This window comes from Rousettus aegyptiacus, unplaced genomic scaffold, assembly GCF_014176215.1.
Source record: "Rousettus aegyptiacus isolate mRouAeg1 unplaced genomic scaffold, mRouAeg1.p scaffold_m13_p_2, whole genome shotgun sequence".
In the NCBI taxonomy this organism is placed as follows: Eukaryota; Metazoa; Chordata; class Mammalia; order Chiroptera; family Pteropodidae; genus Rousettus; species Rousettus aegyptiacus.
The window spans coordinates 175,380,893-175,400,141 of NW_023416295.1; the positions used below are offsets into that span (position 1 = coordinate 175,380,893).

Here is a 19,249-nt window from a genome sequence, read left to right on the forward strand (position 1 = left end):
TAGCACATTCACAGCGCTATGTTACCCCCTACTCCATCTAGTCCCAAACATTTTCATCACCCCAAAGGGAAGCCAGCGCCCCTAGCCCTCACCCCACCCTCATTCCCGCCTCCCTGCAGCCCCGGTCACCACTAAGCTGCCCTCTGTCGCTGTGGATTTGCCTCGTGTGGGTCTTTCGTGTCTGGATCCCTTCACTTAGCGGGTGGGGAGGTCCGTCCGCCTTGGAGCAGGTGTCAGTTCATTCCTTTTTATGGCTGAGTAACGATCCACGGTCCGGGCGGACCACAGCTTCCTCATCCATTTATCTGTTCTCGGACGTTTGGGGTGTTTCCACCTTTTAGAAATCGCGCGTAGTGCTGCTACGAACATGAGTGTGCTAGGGGTTGGTTGAACCCCTGTTTTCAGATCTCCTGGGTGTATCCCTGGGGGTGGAATTGCTGGGTCATTCTGTGTTTAACTTTCTGAGGAATCAGCTCAAGCGGCTGCCCGATTTGACACTGTCACCAGGAACGTATGAAGGTTGGGGGTCCTGATGGGGCTGGAAAACGGTGAGCGGCTCCCCAGGCCCAGCGTCTGGCGCTCCCACCCCTGGTGCGCTGTCGGGTGGGGGACCGCGGGGACAGGGATGCGCACTCTGAAGTGTGCTGGCTGCAGCAGCCCGGTCACGGCGGACCTGCTCGTGCAGACCGGCCGCAGGGCGGCGCTGTCCGCAGGCACGGTGGCCTCAGGGACCGCCGGCCCGCCCGGTGACTTGTGGGCGGCGGGCGGGTCCGAAGGCGACCAGTGAGGCAGCGGGAGCGCACGGTGCTCCGCCCCGCCCCTTGGTGCGCCACACTCTGCCCGCACCCGAAGGTCTGGGGACTTCTGGAGTTTGTACCTGACTGAAATCCCCGACACCATGGCCGCGCCCGCCCCGCTGCGCGACTGCCAGGTATGCGGAGGCCCCGTGCGCAGCGGCTGCGCGACCCCGCGGTGGCCTGGCGGGCCTGGATCTGACCTGCGCGCGACCCCGGTTCAGGCGGAGGCGGAGGCGCAGGCGCAGGCCCACCCCGCAGAGAGACGTGGGCCCTGGGCGCCCAGAGGGACCAAAAGCCCCTCCCGTGAGGCCCCTGGGATAAGCAGCAACACGCGTTGGGTCCGCCGAGTGCCCCAGGACCCCCTAACAATGTATTAACCCCACCAAGGCACAGCAAGGCCAGTCGTTAGTGATGGATCTCTCAGGACCTGCCAGTGCAGGGAGCCTGGCCCATTTGCAGATGAGGAAGGCGGAGTCAGAGGGACTAGGGCACCTGCCCACAGCCACGTGAGGAGCTGGAGGGGAGTTGAGGACACTTCCCCGCCCTGGGGAGTCGCCAGCCTCTGCGCCCCTGGCAGGACACCAGAGATTTGAGATCGCGGGTGGGGATCCGTGTGAGTTTCTGTCTGGAGGGCTGCGTGGCATAGGCCGTGATGTTCGCTCTTGCTGCACGCAGGCGTGGGAGGATGCTGGGCTCCCGCTCTCGACCCCGAGCAACGAGGCCTGCAGGCTGTTCGACGCCGCCCTGACCCAGGTATGCCCGCACGGGAAGCAGCGGCCCTTCGGTCACGGTCCCTGGTGGGCTTTCTGAGTTGGTGAACGCTTTCAATGTCTCATTCAAAAGATTTCGGGCGCATCTCATAGCTACATTTTTGTGCCCGGAAGCGAACGGTCGCCGCACAGGTGTACAGGGATGCTCCGCTGGCTGGCTTCAATGTCCTGCTTGATGTGCCCTCGCAGTAAAGCTGGGGGGATGGCTGTGAGCAGGCTCGGTACTTGACGCTTTCAGAGCTTTACGTCTTTATCAGCACTTCTGATCTTATCAACACTGAGGCCCGTGGACCCGCGCCGGCCCAAATCTCTGAGAACTGGGGTAGAGCGAGGCTTCCTAGGGACCCAAACATTCTTCATGAGGCCTTGAGGCATCCTGGGCGGGACCAGTGTCTCAGGCCGAGCAGGGCGTCACGACCAGCGGTTCAGGAAGTGGCGGGTCCTTTTTATATTGCGCGGTGACTTGAGCCGGCCACTGAGAGGGAATGTCTGTTCTCTGTTGCCCAGGACCGGGGAGATCTCAGAAACAGGTCTGCGGGCGTCTGGCATGGCAGGCGACCAGCAGCGGGCTCCTGGCCAGGGCGTGGTCTGTGAGGGTGCTGAAGGCTGCACCCGGAGGGGGCCCGCTCTCAGAGCGGAGGTGTGGCCTGCAAGGCTGTGACCAGGGCTCCTCCAGTGGGGACGCGGGACCCGCCTAGGGCTCCTCTGCGAATGCACTGCTCTCACCCGTGTCTGTTCCGAGACCTTGCACCACATCGCCCGGCATTTCTGCCACCAGTGCGGGAGCCCACGGTTCAGAACGAGGAGGGTGCCAGAAGTGAGGTCCCACTGCTTTGTGTGGCATGTGGGGAAACTGAGGCCCAGAAAGCTGACTCGTGCAGTGAGCTAGAGGAGGAGCAGGATGTACCTGGGTCTATACACAACTGTGGCTGGTGAGAGCCCGTCTTTGCCAGGAGCTTGAGACCCCTGCCTGCTGACTCCATCCACGCAGCATAAGGACCAAGGAAGCTTCTCGAAACGTAAGGGCCATGCAAGAAAGAAAGGCCTGGTGAAATCAGCTAGCTTGCCGGGGAATTCCACCGTGTGTATCTGACGTCTTTTCGTGCCCTTCCCACCCCTTTTGGCCTCTGTACACCGGCTGTCTCCAACCCTTCTGGCATCAGGCATCGGGGCTCCTATGAGAATCGAATGCCTGATGATCTGAGGCGGAGCTGAGGCGGTGATGCTGGCGCCGCGGAGCGGCTGCGAATACAGATGAAGCTTCACTTGCCCTTCCGCTGCTCATCTCCTGCTGCGCGGCCCAGTTCATTTCTGGCCACAGACTGCTAGGGGTCCGCAGTCTGGGAGTTGGGGGCCCCTGCTGTAGCTGTGGAGGATCAGCTTGTGACAGCCACCCCCTGAGTGTGCACCTTCTGTCTCGTGTGTTGGGGTCTCGGTGCCCCCCCATGTTCGCGCACGGGTTCCGTGCTCACTCCTCGGCGTCTTCCTCACACAAGTGTGCTGAATTCGTGTGGATGAAGGTTGGACATCTGCCAGGGCACGTTGTAAAATCGAATGCATTATTGTGGTTTTAGGATTTTTACCAATAGGCGTTTTGTTTTGTTTTGCTTTGTTTTGTTTTCTCAAAAATGACTAGAAACAAAACACCCTATTGTCAAATGGTGATACGATGACTTTTTGGGTAAGTTTTTATCTTCAGCTTGTGTCTGTCTGTGCCTGACTTTCTGGAACGAGTGTTTGCTACGGTTTGTCTGAAAAGGAGGATTAAGAAGGAGAAAGGTTCTCATCGTGGTGTTCCACGTCACGGTCCCTCGTAGGCCCGAAGGAGTTGACGTCGTAGGCGGGTCTTCCGTCAGGCGGAACCTTTCTTTATATGTTTCTTTTTTGAAAACGGCAGCTTTGCCAGCCCCGAAAAATGTGCCTTGAGTTACGTGTGTTCAGTCTCTTCATCTGAAATCAGCCCAGTTATGGTTTCTTTGAGTTAGAGTTCAGAAAGTACTGTGTTCTCGAAAGGAAGAGAAATCGTGATTTAGATACATGCCTTCGTTAACGAGAGCGAAGAACTCCCTGGAGACTGCTCGGGTTACCTTCTGTGTTTCAGTATGTCAAATGGACCAATGACAAGAGTCTCGGCGGCATCGAGGGCTGTCTGTCAAAGATGAGAGCAGCAGACCCAAACTTTGGTGAGCACCCCACACACTACCCCCAGGTGTCAGTGGGTGAGGCAGCCCCGGCGGGCTTGTGGCTTCTGTGCCCCCAGACAGCATCTACCCTGGAGGCCCTATAGTGACAATGTCAGCTGATGAGGGAAGCAGGGGGCATGCCACGGGAGTCCGCGGGCAGCCCCTGGCCAGTGCGCTGGGTGATTCTTAGGTGCTCCGACGTTGGCACTCACCAGGACCCCCGTGCTGGGAAATACCTGTGAAGGTGCAGGGTGCTTTGGGGGTTGCCGCCGCTCTGCACGCACGGCGAGGGCCCCGGCAGAGTTCTGCGCTGTCGGCTGGGGCACAGCGCGCGGGCTGCCCGCCACCGGCCTGGCCCCGCCTGGCACGTGGGGTGTCAGTTCACACTTGGGGCTGGGCCATCTGGATCAGCTGTTCCCCACCCTCTCACCAGCGATGGGCCATGCCCTCTCCAATGGCCTCGTGCTGATTGGCACCGGAAGCTCCGTGAAACTGGACAAAGAGCTGGACCAGGCCGTGAAGAACATGGTAGCGCTTTCCAGAACGCAGCCGCTGACGCAGCGGGAGCAGCTGCACGTGTCTGCAGTCGAGATGTTCGCTAAGGGGTGAGGGGCCCCCCTGCGCCCTGGGCCGGAGGTCTGAGGCTGCGCTGGGTGATGCCACGGGCCACCCGGTGCCCCTGGGAAGGGGGCCTTGGGACAGTGCTTGCCCCGCGTCCCCCGCTGCCTGCTGGTCTGGCCTCAGCTGACTGCCGAATGAGGATGTCAAGTGGCTAGGATTCCCAGGATAGCTTTCAGAGCATCTTATTTTATTTCATTAAATAAATCGGTGGTTATTTTTGCTACAAAGAATAACAGGACCACATTACAGAAATACATAAAAGGTGGGAGAGACGGCCCTCGCCCTGAGTCTTCTCATCCTAAGACGCCCTGTGAGCGTCTGTCCACAGTCTTCCCGATCGGTCCTGGCCCTCGTCCTTACCACTGCCGTCCCCTGTTTGTGGGCATTTTGATCCTGGAGCCTATTCCTGGGACAGCCCCTGTGTCCACTCAGGCAGGGGAGATGCCCCCACAGAACTAGGTGACCCGAGCTGATTTTGTAGGGGTTCTGGAGCAGGGACAAGGGAGTTCTGCCCGGTCTTCCTGGTGAGTCAGTGCCTGGTGCCAGCACGGGGGGCAAATTCCACCCCGGGACTTCCTGCAGCTGGTTCCTGCTCTTGGGTAGAATTGTCTTCCGCAGTGTGTTAGATCAAGTTGTTGTTTTTGTTTGTTTGAATTCGAGAGTAAAATTCCCCATCAATTTGTCAATTTTCTGAATCACAACCTAAAATGGATACTTTTTATATATAGTTAAGTCCTCACTTAATGTCAGAGATAAGCTCCGAGACTTTAAGCAAAGTGATATATAACAAAACCAATTTCACCCCAGGCTAATTGCTATAAACAAGAATTAAGTTACCGCGGCATCTCTTCAATGTTGTAACAAAAGAACATTGAACAAAATGACATTATTCGAGGACCTGCTGTATATGTGTGTGTGTACATTTATGTATATATGTACATGTATATACATAACATATTACATGATATGTAACATCTGCACATAATAACATACACATATATGTATATACTTATACATACATATATATATATGTATTTTTTTTTAACTGGTTCAGACTGTGATGCTGGCAAGAAATGATGCCCTTTTCACTCCCTGTGTGTGAACTGTGTTCAGGGTTACTGAGGACCCTCTTTTGGCTTTCAGCAACTTCCCCAAGGCCTGTGAATTATGGGAACAGATTCTCTGGGACCACCCGACCGACATGTTGGCGCTGAAATTTTCCCACGATGCCTATTTTTACCTGGGCTACCAGGAGCAGATGCGTGATTCTGTGGCTCGAATTTACCCCTTCTGGACACCTGCCATCCCCCTTAGCAAGTACGTGCTAGTTGGGAATCATATCGTTTCTATTTCTTAGTCTTTCTCCTCTGCCCTAAAAACATGGCAATGCTCCTGCCTCTGCCCTAAAAAGAGTGTTACTAGTCTCCTCGTTCTTTAAAAAGTCTTCATTTTCTTTATCTGATCTCCATCCTGTCTTGGGAATGAGGTAATACCATTATGCATCAGTCAGCAGAGGGGAGTTTTTGCTGCAGTAACAAACATCCTCAAGATCTGATTCTCCAAGGCTTGTTACAACAAAGGTATATTTCTCAGTCAACCCACATGCCCATCACAGGATGCTTGAGGCTCTGTACCAATGCTGCTGTCTCCCTCTGGAATCCTGGCTGATGAAACGACCATTCTCTGGACACACCAGCTGCTCCGGGGTCACTCAAAATGGCAATTAAGTGCTCAAAGTGAAAGGGTACCCTGCCACTCCCAAGGCATTGGCTGGAGCTGGCCACCTGCCCACAGGAGGCCAGGAAGTACAGTTCTGTATACTCAGAGGGGATGGGCCTGGAGGACCTGCGAACAGCCTAGCGACCACTGCACATGATCGCCTCCATTGCCTCTCAACTGTAGGATTGTCGTGAAGGTCAGAGATGGCTCAACTGAAGAGCTGTATTAGTGAGGGTTCTCCAGAGAAACGGGACCAATAGGATGTGTATGTCTATATTTATGTTGTTTGTATGTAAATAAACATCTATATGGATAGGTTTATTTTAAGGAGTTGGCTCAGGCTATTATGGGGACTGACAAGACTCAAATCCATTGGACAGGCGCAGTCAGGGAAGTCAAGTGGAGTTTGTGTGTCACAATCTGGAGGCAGGATTCCTTCCTCTTTGGGGGAGGTCACTTTTTCTCTTGAGCCTTCAGCTGATTGGATGAGGCCTACCCACGTCATGAGGATCACTTGCTTTACTCAAAGTCTACTCATTTAAATGTTATTCACATCTAGAAACTATCTTCACAGAAACATCTAGATTGTGTTTTACCAAAGAACTGGGTATCGTGGCTCGATCAAGTTGACACATTGAATTAACCATCCCAAGAGCCTAATAGTATGTGCGCGTCATGTGTTCAGTATGTTTGAATGTCGAGGGTTTAATGACCCCAGTTAGAATTCGATAAATATTGACAAGCAAAGTCTGGAAGCCAGTGCTCTAAAACATTGCTCCCATGAATACTAAAAGCTAGAGTTTGTCTCTATGCACAGTAGTAAAGAAAACATCTGAGTCCCAAATAGAAACTCGATCGCTCTATCTTGAGTCCACATAATCCCACAAAAGCACGGGAAAGGACACCTCTTTCACGCGGATGGCCCTGGGTACTCAGGTGCCAGTAGTTATGAATGAGAAGCGGAAGTATGTGTTTATTCAGTAAGGGTCTTGAAGCCCATCCTCAGCTGGTTGGGGCCAAGCGTGAGATGGACAGACAGGGTCTAAGCCTCCAGGAGCTGAGGTCTGGGGAGGAACCGTGCACAGCGCTGCCGAGTGAAGAAACGGCTGACGGTCCCCACGGCTCCCCGCAGGTGTCCCTGGGCCATCTTCCGGGTAGGCACCACCAGGCAGGCAGGAGGGAAGAGGCCCCTGACATCCCCAGATGTTGATGTTGATGTACGTTGATGGTATATGTTGATGTCTTAGGAGATGGGATGTGAATTGCAGAGGGGCCTGCACTGGAGACAGGGTTTGGGGTTTGGGGACAGTCGTGCAGGTGACGAAGGTCACTAGGAAACGCAGTGCTCGGCGCGGTGCCTGCAGCACCTGGCCGGCATGCGCATCAGGCTCCTGGCACTGCATTTACAAAATACCGCAGGCTGCTTGGCTTAAAACTACAGAAATTCATTCTGGCACAGAGCTGGAGGCCAGAAGCCTGAGGTCAGGCGAAGGCGTCGGCAGGGCCGCAGTCCCTCTAAGGAGAGGTCCCTTTCTGCCTCTCCTGGCTCTCGCAGTGGCCAGCAGTCCTTGGCTTCCTTGGCTCACAGCTGTGTCACTCCAGTCGGTCCTCGCATGGCTGTCTGTCCTTTGTGCCTGTGTCTCTGTGTCCAGACTTCTCTTTCTCTTACAGGACACCAGCCATTGGATGTAGGGCCCACCCTACTCTGGTATGACCTCATCTCGACTCGATTACATCTGCTAACACCCTCAGTGTAGATCAGAGCATACTTTCAAACATATCACTTTTGGGGGACACAAGGCAGCCCTATATAGGTCATGTCGAGGGATGAACGATCTCAGTCCACTCTTTAAAAAGATGTTTTCTCTGCTTTCAGCTACGTGAAAGGCATCTATTCTTTTGGGTTGATGGAAACCAACTTCTACGACCAGGCGGAGAAGCTGGCCAGAGAAGTGAGTGGGCCCTTCCCGAGGAGCCGGCCCTCAGGGCGTGGTGTCAGGTGGGACGGGGGACGCCAAGCAGGCCCCCCGCCCCGGGCCTTGTTTTCTCAGGGATACCTGGGGTGGATGGGCCACAACTCATGGTGGTGAGTCCCTGGCCTTGTGTCTGGAGGCCGAGCCCCGGGGCAGGAGGGCAGTGGGTCCCGAGCGGAGAGGCAGAGCAGAGAGCCGCTGGCTCGACAGGCTGAGAGCAGAGGTGGGGGTGAGGGTGCTCGGGCACAGGCTGGGGCGCACGCAGGGCCAGACCCGCTGTGCCCTGTAGACCCAGAAGGATGTTTGGACTCTGTCCTACGGAACCTTGGTAGGAAGCTGGTCCAGAACCCCTCAGAGAGGGTGGGGCCTTAATCTCACAGGGGCTTCACAGCTGCGGCCCGCAGCCTTTTCTTCTTGGGGAAGCAGCATGCTCAGTGGCGCCTCTACCTGGCTCAGTGCCCCGCTCTGCTCAGCTGTGCCCCCGCTCTTTCCCGAAGTGTCCTGGTCCTACAGGGCTCTGCCCCAGAGTGCCACTGTCCCTGCAGACATGCTCTTCTTTATAGTGGCCCCAGGCAGACGGGGCAGGACCCCTCCACGCAGGAAACAGTCTGTCAGCAGACACCTTGTAGCAGGTGCCAGGCCAGGGGGGCACGTGCCCGTGCCTTCCCGACCCTGCCTCTGTGCAGGGCATGGGGGACCGGGGCTGCGGGCAGAGGGCAAACAGCGCCTGGGTGCGGGGGCCCTGGGCATGCGTGGCCTGTCCGTGGGAGCACTACGAGCCTCGGCCTCCGGCTCCGCGCCCGGCGCTTGCCCGGTGCTCAGTAAACGGGAGCCGAGCACACGAGGGAGAGAACACCACCTCTGCTTGAACCGTAACCCTCGCGTCCCGCCCGCCCTGCTGCTCACCGACGCTCACAGCCGTGGGCGCCGTTCCTGTCACCCGCACCGGAACGGCCCGGAAAGCCCCAGTGTGCTCATCACATGTGTGCTCGTGGGGCCTGACTGATCCACGTTATCTGGACTCGCTCCCACCCCTCCCCATTAGGCTTTATCTGTTAACCCAGCGGACGCGTGGTCAGTGCACACAGTCGCCCATATTCACGAGATGAAAGCCGAGGTCAGGCAGGGGCTGGAATTCATGCAGCGCTCGGAAACCCACTGGAAGGTGAGGGTCTCCTGATGTCTGATTCTGTCCCCTGCCCCGGCCCCTGGCAGGACAGCCCCGAGGCGGCGGCGTGGCCTGGGGCTCCCTTTCCTCCTCCTTCTGCAGCTGCCCTAGCTGTTTGGCTGCCAGTGCAGAGCTCAGTCAGGGCTCCGGTCAGTGCCCCAGGCCATGCCCTGCCCTGGGGATGCCACTGAAAGTCCAGCCCAGACCTCCCTGCCCTGAAAAGGCCTGGTTGAGCGGAGTGAGCAGGTTCCCGGCAACGTCTGAGCCACCCTGACAGGAGCACTGCGGGGAGGCGGAAACCCAGAGGAAGCAGCCGACCTAGTTGGGCTTGCGGGGGAAGTGGTCAGGGAAGGCTTCCTGGAGAAGGCAGCCTCTGAGCTGAGTAACAAAAAATGAGCAGAAGTTTTCCAGGGATGGGGAGACGGAGGGTATCCCGTCCAAGGACCAGCTTGAGCGAAGACGCGGGGGCCTATGGCAGCCTGTGAGGGGGCGGGGAGCCGGGCAGTGTGGCATCCTCAGGCACAGGTGCGAGCTGGGCATGGGCCGTGGATGCGCTGTCAGTTCCTCTTTCCGAATGGGGGTGGTGTCCGGGCAGAGGCAGCGTCTGCTGCGGCCTCGCAGGAGGAAGGGCTAGCGTTCGTGGCGGGGCCTGCGGCATGCCAGCAGGGACCATCCAGGTGCCGACCCAGCTGCCCTTGTGCTGCGGGCTCTGCCAGCGCCAGGCCCTGGGCTCACTGCCGCTTTATAAATGCCCTGGGACACCCGGATGCAGTGGGCCGTAGCCACAGGGGGCTGGATTTTTTTTCTTCGTTTTCCCCACCGGACACAGAAGGAGGAGGAGGGTTGAGTTGCCCAGGACCCTCCTCTGTGTTGACCCTGCTTCTGGCCCTGGGGCTGACAAGCTGCCGGCCTCCCCCAGCCTCATTTCCTCAGTGAACCCGCGCGTGCGCGCCGCGCGCCCCGGCTGAGCCGAGGCGTGGTGCAGCAACGCCCGGCACAGGCGGGCCTCGGGGCGGGTGCCCGGCAGGTGCTTCGCTGACCCTGTCGTTCTTCCCCCAGGACTCCGACATGCTTGCATGTCACAACTATTGGCACTGGGCTTTATATCTGATTGAAAAGGTAAGGCGGCCCGCTGTCTTCCCCTGTGCGGACGTCCAGAGAAAGACACACTTTGCTGCGCTCGCTAATGCTTCGCAGCCCGCGGAGTGACGTTTTGCGTCCGCGCGGTTAAACGGCGTCTCGGTGCGGTGCGAGGCGGCAGTCGTGCTTTCAACGAGCGCCTCGGGCTGAAACTCCCGCGGGCGTTTCCCGCCGCCTGGACCCGGAGGTCTTGCGGGTGGCGTGCAGTTTGCGGAGAGGATGCCCGCCAGCGCTTCTGCTGCGGGAGCGGGGCGTTACGCTCCCACCCCGCACACTGTGCCGTGTCCCCGCAGCAGCCGCAGAAGCCGCTCGTGTTCCTGGCCCCCAGGAGCGCAGCGCGCCGAGCAGGACGCCACGGCGGCGCCACGCCCGGACCTGCAGGACCCGCACCGCGGCGCTGCGCGGGGCGCCCGGGCGCGGCGGGGGACGCGGCGGGGGGCGGGGCTTCGTCGTGCGCGGTTCCCGCCGCGCATCTCGCTCTCTCCCGACGGTGATGATGGGAACGTCATTCTTCCAGGGCGAATACGAGGCCGCGCTGACCATTTACGATGAGCACGTAAGTCCGTCTTTGCCCCAGCGAGCCCATCCGTGTGGTCCCAGCCAGAAGCGGCGGCTGCCGCGAGAACACGCTTCTCGGGGGAGACGGGGTGACTTCACCCCACCGCGTGAATTTTTGCGGGAAGTGGTGTCGTCGCCCCGCCTGGGGTGAAGCCGTCCGGCGGGCTCCGTTCATCCGGTGGGCGTCGATGGGACGACAGGCCTAAGTCTGAAACCTCGCACTTTCCTCCGGCCGTTTTCCGGAGACCGTTGGTCTTCCCGTAGACGTTTTTTATTGTGGTAAAATACATGGAACATAAAACTTAGCGTTTTAAGCATTTTTAGGCGTGCGGTTCTGCGGCGTTAAGTCCGCCCGCACTGCTGTGCGTCCTTCCCCATCTCAGAACTTCATCTTCCCCAACTAAAACTCTGTGCCCGCTGAACTCCCCATCCCCCGCCGCAGCCCCTGGCTATGCTCTTAAGAGAGAGAGAGAGAGAGACAAAAAAAAAAAAAAAGCCCCTGGGGACCCCAGGACAGGCTTCATGTTGGCGGCCTGGAGTCACGGAAATGCTTGTGAGCTGGGGATCTAAGCACCCGGGGAAAGCGCTCAGCACCGTTTCCTCCTCGAAGTCGTCCTTTTGAGTCGTTAGGGTTTTGAGGCAAGAACTCGAGGGGGATGAGCTGTGCGCCGTGGGGTGTAGACCTGCTGACTGTCTAGAACCGCGAATGGGAGAGACGAGTCTCCTGGAAGCGTGGCCCAAGGCCTGAGGGCAGCGAGGACAGGTGCCGTCTGCCAGGTCCACACCTGAGTGGGCGGGCTGAGCCTCGGTGAGAGGGACGGTCCCGGCAGCTGAGGCGGAGGGGACGATGGTGGCAGCTTCTGTCTGCTGAACACTGGGCCTGTGCAGGCGCCACACGTGGTCCAGATCGGCCCCCTCAGGCCCCGCCGTCCTTGTCTTCCAGATCTTCCCCAGCCTGCGGACCAGTGGCGCCATGCTGGATGTGGTGGACAGCTGCTCCATGCTCTACCGGCTGCGGATGGAAGGTGCCAGATCTCTGCTCTCCCACATGATGAGGGGACGGCGCCATGGCCTGGGCCCGGGGCTGGGCAGGAGCTCGTCAGCGAGGCCCTCCGGGTCCCAGTGCATGCCCAGCCGCGACCCGGGATGCCTGCTCCGCAGCCGCCTTCTAGCTGGCCCGAGGCCCGTGGGCTCAGGCTGCCACTGCCCTTTCTTCCACTCCCCAACACCCATTGGTGCGCAGGCCTCAGGCTCCATGCCCAGGCTGCCCACCAAACCTGCAGGGCACAGGTGGCACCTGGCCTCCTGCCTCTGGGAGCTACCTCCTTCCCTGAAACAGGGGAGAAGAGAGTTTCTCAGCCCCCAAGTATTTCAGACAGGTTTCTCAACGTAGTGACTCCACGTCCTACAGGCAGCTGGAGCTGGGTTGGCTGCAGCTCTGTGGAGGGCTTTCAGCCGGTGTGCCAGGTGGTTCTGCTATCTCCCTTAGTCTCGCAGAGCCAAACCTGTACCCACTCTAGGCCTTGGGTCAGCAGGACGATGTGGGGATGAGGCCTGGGCAGGTTGAGCAATTTCTAGAGGATTCCTGGCAGGCTTCCTGGTAGAGGCGAAAATGACCCACAGTAGGTGCTGAGGGTTCTACTGGGCAGAGATAGAAAATGATGTCACGTGCAGAGAGCAGCCTGTCCGAAGCCCCCAGGACACAGAAGCCAGCAGGCTGTTACAGAGACCAGTGACCGGAGGGTAGAGGCAGTGTGGTCAGCTGGTGCAGAGGAGGCTGAGCAGTTGTGGGGACTGGGAGCCCATGGCAAAGGCAGGGTGAGGAGCCTGGCTTTTATCTGGTCTCAGTGGAGCCTGCTAGAGCGGGGATGGACAAGCTCCCGTCTGCCTCAGATCCTCCAGGCAGTGGGGGCTGAGCCGAGGGGTGCTGCGGCCGGAGGCTGGAGGAGTGGCAAGGAGGCCAGGTGGTCAGCAAGGAGGCTGGGAGAACAGAAGGAAGTCAGGGGATTCTTAAGGAGCCCTGGGGGTCCAGGAGGGAGCCTTGGGGTCAGCGAGAATGTGGGGCGATCAGGGAGGAAGCCGGGGGCAATCAATGAGGAGGCTCGGGGGTTCATGAGGAGGATGCTGCGCTCTCTAAGTTGGCTCATGGACATCCAGGTGGCAAGGCAGGGACGCTGAGACCTGGGCTGGTGGTAGCCCATGTCCCTTGTCTAGCCCAAACCGTCCAGAACTGGCGGGGCGGGAGGGAGGGCAACTCGGAGGCTGGGAGTTACGGTGGGGTGCCGGGGACGGGTGGAGGGAAGGGAAAGGCCTCTCGCTCCTTCCCCGTACGGAGTGGCGACTCAAGAGCCGTGTGCAGTGTGGACTGGCTGAGAAATGGAGGTCAGGGGCAACATCTCTAGTCATGGAGGCGCCCGCAGGAGTAGGAAGAAGCCAGTGTCTTCCAGGAATTGGGAAGACGGGAGGCGGGAGGTGGTGGAGAGTGGAGCAGAAGTGGAGTTGAGAAATCTAGACACAAAGGTGGAAGGAGGCTCCTTATTAATTCGGCAGATTTCTAGTGAGCACCTATTACGTATCAGGTGCCGTACCAGCAACAACACTGGAAGAATTTTAAAAGTGATTTTGGGGTTTGTCAAAGGGACCAGAGACTCCACTTAATGCTCTTTGATAGTTTTTAAAATTTGTTTTCTATCTTATGCATCTGTTGCTTTTATAATTAAACAGAGTTAATACAAACTGGTCCCAAAGCTCAGTACGAGGCCAGACACTGATGGCCACCCCTGCTCACCTGCCCAGTGTCCTCACCTGTTACAGGATCGCGAGGGCCTCTTCGAGATGCACAGGAGAGGGAGGCCCGGGTGCAGGATGTACTCAGAAGCCTCATGCCAGACCTGTGGGTTTCCTTCCCACGTCCTTAGGGGTGTCTGTGGGTGACCGGTGGCGGGACGTCTTGCCGATAACCCAGAAGCACACCCGAGACCATGTCCTGCTGTTCAATGATGCACACTTCCTGATGGCATCCCTGGGCGCGGGAGACCCCCAAACCACTCAGGAGCTGCTGACTACCCTGCAGGATGCCAGCAAGTATGCAGAGGGGCCAGGGCCCTGGAGGCCTCTGCTGCCAGGGAGGCTGGGGATGGGCGCCCCGCTGCTGAGCACAGCCTTGGGGATGCCCGTGGAGGGCTGCTCCCAGATGTGCACCCCCAGGTGCGCATCCTCCAGGTGTATGTCCTCCAGGTGTGGGCCCTCCAGATACACATCCCCGCAGGTGGTGCGCCCAGGTGTGCGCCCCTCAGGTGTGTACCCTCCAGGTGTGTGCCCCCTGGGTGGGAATACCCTGCAAGGATGCCGTGGTTTCCCCCGCCTCTCCATCCCCGAGATGAGCGTGAGGGCTTCAGTGTCAACGTGGGCAGCGTCCCACGGGACCATGTGGGGTCCCGGAACCAGAGAGACCGCTGCCGACAGGATCTCAGACCCTGGACAAGCCCGTCTCTGCCCTGAGCCTGTTTCCTCGCGTGCAAGTCGGGGAAAGTGCATGCCGAGGCCTGCGACAGGGGAGTGGCCTGTGTGCGGCCACGCGCCTCTCTGGCAGGTTCCCGGCCCTGGCGGGAGCCATTTCCCATCTCTGCGGAGTCCAGGGAGGTGGAGTCCCCCAGAGGTGCACCCACCTGGAGGGCCGGAGCTGTGGGAGCTGTGCCGCCTGTGGTTTGTCCAGGGGCCTGGCGGAGGGTGACTGTTGCCACAGCTCGAGCGGACCACCGCCACGGCCGCTCACCCTGCCCCTCCTCCCGGGCGGGGGCCAGTGTTAGAGAGCTGTCGTTTCAGCATAGGGAAGGCCCGAGGAGCCAGGAGTCGCTGCGTGTTTGAGTCTTGCTTCTGATGCGGACGTGGAGCAGGCCGCTGCCTCCGGGCGCCGGTGCTCGTGACCCACAGTGGTCGGGACCTGGAGGCCAGGGAGACACGGGCTGCCACAGCCACTCCTGCCAGCATGGGAGCCCACTCGGGTGCCAGGCGTTTACCTACATTGCCTGCAATCCTCCCGGAAGCCTCGCGAGGGCAGCACCGTTTTCCCTGCTTTACAGAGGGGGAAACTGAGGCGGGAAGTAGGGGGACGAACCCACGGCCAGGGCGCTGACCTGAGTTCATGGCCCTGTCCTCTCCTCCCTGGATGACTCACTCGATCGAAGTCCCCACCGTGTGTCGGGCTGGAGACGCCAGGCTGAGGAAGCGACGGCCTGAGCCAGGCGGGGAAGCAGGCGCGCTGGGGTGGGGCGGGCCGCTGAGGGCGCCTTCTCCACGTGCAGGTCCCCAGGGGAGAACTGTCAGCACCTCCTGGCCCGCGACGTGGGGCTGCCCCTGTGCCAGGCCCTGGTGGAGGTTGAGAACGGGAACCCCAACCGGGCCGTCGAGCTGCTCCTGCCCATCCGCTACCGGATCGTCCAGGTCGGGGGCAGCAATGCCCAGGTGAGCCCCCGGCCTCCAGCCGCGCCCGCAGCTGGGGCCCTGGGGCCCGGCAGCCCCGGCCTCTCCGAGGCTCTGTGCCGACAGGGTGGGGGTGTCCTTACCTTTCACACCCCCAGGAAGTTTGTCCCTGAGGACAGGCCAGCCTGCAGCAGTGGTGGTGGGGGGGGAGGTCCCGTCTCCCACCCCACGTTACAGGAGCCTGACTGCCTGGCTGGCCTTTCAGAGGGACGTCTTCAATCAGCTGCTGATTCACGCGGCCTTGAACTGCACCTCGGGCACCCACAAGAATGTGGCGCGGTGAGTGCCCTGCTCCCGTCCCCAGGCCGGACATGGGAAAGTCTCTGGGCATAGCTGCCTCTCTCCCACGGGGGGGCTCCCCGTGGGCTTTCGGTGGCCCAGAGGCTCCCTCCTCCCTTGGCCTGAGGTGGTACCCACCTTTGAGCTTGTGAAGACGCAAGGCTATGGGGGTGCTCCCTTGTGAGCCTGCTCAACTTGACCCGCACCCCCAGCCCCACTCTCCCGCCCTGCCCAGCCCACTCGTCACTCTAGCCGTGCTGAGCAGCTTACCCAAACACATCCTGCTTCTTCCGGCCCCGGGGCCTTTGCACGTGCTGTGCCACCTGCCCTGGCTACCCCCTCCCTTTTCGCCTGGCTGGTGCCTCCCGATCCTTCAGGCCTCAGCTCGCATCCCCCAAGCCGGCAGTGCTGGTGCTGGGCGGAGTGCCGGGCAGGCAGACTCAGGCCCTGGCTGCACGGAGCTCACTTCATAGGCGGGAACTGACCCTAAGCAACTCCTCGCACGAACATGTGTAAAACTGCCACGAGAGCTGGGCGCGTTGCTATGATGGAGGTGCCGGGCAGGCGGGGGACCCGGGGGGCTGTGGCCCACAGAAGCAACCTTTGAGGGAGGCTGAAACCGAGCCAGTTTAACCAGGCCAGGGGTGTTCTGGTTAGTGGAAGGGGTTGGAGGGTGTGGCTAGGGCGTTGGGCAGGTTGGGGAAGGGGCGCTCCGAGGAGAAAGCTGTCCGAAGCCCCGTCATCGCCAGTGGCCTGGGTGCTCCCACACCCAGCCCAGCTCGCCCCGTGTGGGGTGGCCAGATTCTTTGCCGGCCTCTGCAACCAGCTGTGTGCTCCTGGGGGGCGGGTGCGGGACATGAGCCCCTCCTTGCCTAAGTCCCCCGTGCCCTGCTGGAACTCCAAGGGGAAGACAGAGGGAGGAGGGGCCGGACACTCAGCCGGCGGGGCAGGTGTCTCAGCTGGACTCTGAGGTTGCGGGGCACCCCAGGGTCTAAGCCCAGCTTCGGCGGCCGGCTGTGGGCAAGACCCAGCCGCCCTGGCAGCATTTCGGGACCGAGCCTTGCAGGTGTTCATGGTACCGATGAGAAGGTGCGGACGCACGGGCCTTGGCCGGACCCCGAGGCGTCCTGGACACATGCTCATGCTTTTCACCCGTGCACGGCCACGCAGGGGCGGGGCCGCATGGCAGCGTGTCTGCCCCTTGGAGCGTCCCACGGTGGCCTGGAGCCAATGCTGGCTGTGGAGGGGGACCCCGTTGCTGTCAGAGTGACTAGTGTGTCCTCTCCAAGGGTCCCCCGGTCACTGTCATGTACCTATGGGGCCGTCAGCTCAGCTCCCTTCCCCTCAAAGGGGGACAGAATGCTCAGCCACCTGCCCCGCTGTCCCCACCCTGAGTGCCAGGCCCAGCCCCTCAACCCTACCCTCACCCCCGGAACTACAGCTGTCAGTCGTTTGAGGCCCCCCCCCCGACCGGCACCCATGTTTCCTTTCTTTAAACTTGGGGGGTTTTCTCCCACCTTCTCTTCTGTCACGCGCTTTCCTGGAGCAGCCTCAGGTGTGACTCCGCCAACCCACCCACAGCCGTGCGCTACCCTCTTGTCCCTAAGTTCCTGAGGCAGACAAGGCCACAGTGATGCGCTCACCCTGGAATTCAAGTCACTGGATGGGTCACGGGGACAATGTAGAAATGCTGTCCGAACACGGGATGTCCCGTTCAGCTCTTGCACCTGTGCGGAGATCCTGGGCTCTGCAAGTCCACGCTTTCTCATCCTCACACCTGCCCCTGCCCAGCACACCACCTGCTCTTTGGTCCCCCGCCAAGGCCAGGCATCCTACCTCTGGGCCTTTGTCCATCCTGTCCCCTCTCCAGCAACCTGGGCAGGTGAACATCTTGCTCTCCCCAGCCCCAGCTGCCTGCGTTCTGCCTTGGGACCAAGGAACCATGGAGCCCCCACATCCTTCTAGGAGGTTCCACCATAGATCCTGTTTCTGTTTCTGCAGGAGCCTTCTGATGGAGCGTGATGCCTTGAAGCCCAACTCGCCCCTGACTGAGCGGCTCATCCGAAAGGCAGCCGCCGTCCACCTCCTGCAGTGAGCCCGGCCTGCCGTCCCCCACCTTGACGCCCGCCAGCCGTTGGACCAGCTGCCCCCCAGCTTTGCAGGTGTAGGAGACAAGTCTGATCGTTAGGCCCCTTAGGGACAGGCTGCAGCTTCACGCAGAAAGCACAGCAACCAGGAAGAGGGATACGAATCAGTTGTGAACGGGATTGAGAATCTTCTAATTCTTGTTAAGAGCCAAGGTGCAGTTTTAAGTGGTCAGAGGCCATGTGGGTGCTACTGTTACCCCTGGCCTTGCAGATCATGTGTTCCCAGGGCACTCTTACACCTACTGGTCCTTCCATGGTTGGGAGCAGGGGTGGGGCGGCTCAGCTGGGGGAGGGGTCCTCACAGCCCCTAGGGACACCCTACCCCAACCCAGGCTACCCTTGAAAGGAAGCCTCTCGTTGCCTTCTGCCTTCTATTCTAGGCAGGCTCTGTTGTCCGCTTTGGGGTCGGGTGCTAGTGGGGGACAGGGAACTTACCAGGGTCACAGCGAATGGAGGCCCTGCTAAGACTCACCTTAGGCCCTTTTTCTTCTTGGGAGAGGGGAACCTGTCACTCAGCCTGTGGCCTCAACCCCAGCTGCTGCACCTGTGCCCTCCTCACAAGCACAAGCCCGTGGGCGCCCTCCTCTGTCTCTGGAGAGAAGTCTGCGGGCTTGCTGGGGGCCTTTCGTGGCACTGATTTTGGCTTGTTTTCTCTCTATTCTAAACCACACTATAAAGGGGCTTTGGCACTTGGTTTCCTTTGTTAGCTGTGACTTTAATCACACGGATCGGTGCACTGAGCTGGTTCTCTTTCTGGGGTGTGACTTCAACAAGATCTGAGCCAGTTTTATAAGTGTGGCCTCGGCTCCTGCTCCCTGTCGTCAACCTGGCCCCGTGTCCCTCCTGAGCAAGCCACAGGTCTGGGCTTAGTGTGCCGACCCAGCTGTGCTGTGGGGATCCCAGCCCACAGCTATTTCTTGAGTGTCTTCGGTGTGTCCTGAACTTAGGTAGGGACTCGCCAGGACAGAGAGGCGGATCTCCTGGGTGGAGGCCTCCAGATCTATTAGCAAATTTCTGAGATTAAAATTAATTTGGTAATTGGGTCCTTTGACTAACTCTTGCTGGGCAGGCCCCTTCGAGCATCTCCCGTGTGCCAAGTCAGGGCAGCACTACCTGGCGGTGGACATTGGTGAATGAACCCATGAACGAATGCATAAACGAGCAAAGCAGAATCCTACTGGGGAAAGGAAGAAATGAACCTACAATGGACAGGCCGATGCCAAAGAAGAGGTGACCAAGAGATGGATGGAGATAGAGTTGAGTCGGCAGCAACAAGTTATTAACTGGTGTCGTTTACTGAGCATCTACTATGTGCTGGCATGATACAGGAAGAGGAGCATTGGGAGTGGGTGTTGGGGACCCTCACCCCGAGCAGGGCTGTGGGGATCTGACACCTGGGCCCAAGAGCCCCC

The 19,249-nt window shown here is 59.5% G+C and overlaps 1 protein-coding gene across 5 annotated transcripts; it reads left to right on the forward strand.

Annotated features, from left to right (window-relative positions):
• Positions 1-779: 779 nt before the first annotated feature.
• TTC38 (tetratricopeptide repeat domain 38) lies at positions 780-18,532 on the forward strand. Of its 5 annotated transcripts, XM_036237674.1 has the most exons (14): positions 780-931; positions 1,473-1,550; positions 3,669-3,750; positions 4,184-4,355; positions 5,515-5,688; positions 7,967-8,042; positions 9,109-9,228; positions 10,291-10,350; positions 10,889-10,927; positions 11,873-11,954; positions 13,848-14,013; positions 15,234-15,393; positions 15,617-15,690; positions 17,692-18,532. In XM_036237674.1, exons 1-14 carry the CDS (start codon positions 899-901, stop codon positions 17,783-17,785), a joined length of 1,410 nt encoding a protein of 469 aa, XP_036093567.1. In that variant the 5' UTR covers positions 780-898; the 3' UTR covers positions 17,786-18,532. The 5 variants fall into 5 exon arrangements, with proteins under 5 accessions (XP_036093567.1, XP_036093566.1, XP_036093570.1 ...); XM_036237673.1 differs by lacking the exons at positions 15,234-15,393; positions 15,617-15,690; positions 17,692-18,532 and having other exon boundaries at positions 13,848-14,985; XM_036237675.1 differs by lacking the exons at positions 780-931; positions 3,669-3,750; positions 4,184-4,355; ... (1 more) ...; positions 15,617-15,690; positions 17,692-18,532 and having other exon boundaries at positions 1,003-1,550; positions 13,848-14,985.
• Positions 18,533-19,249: the final 717 nt, after the last annotated feature.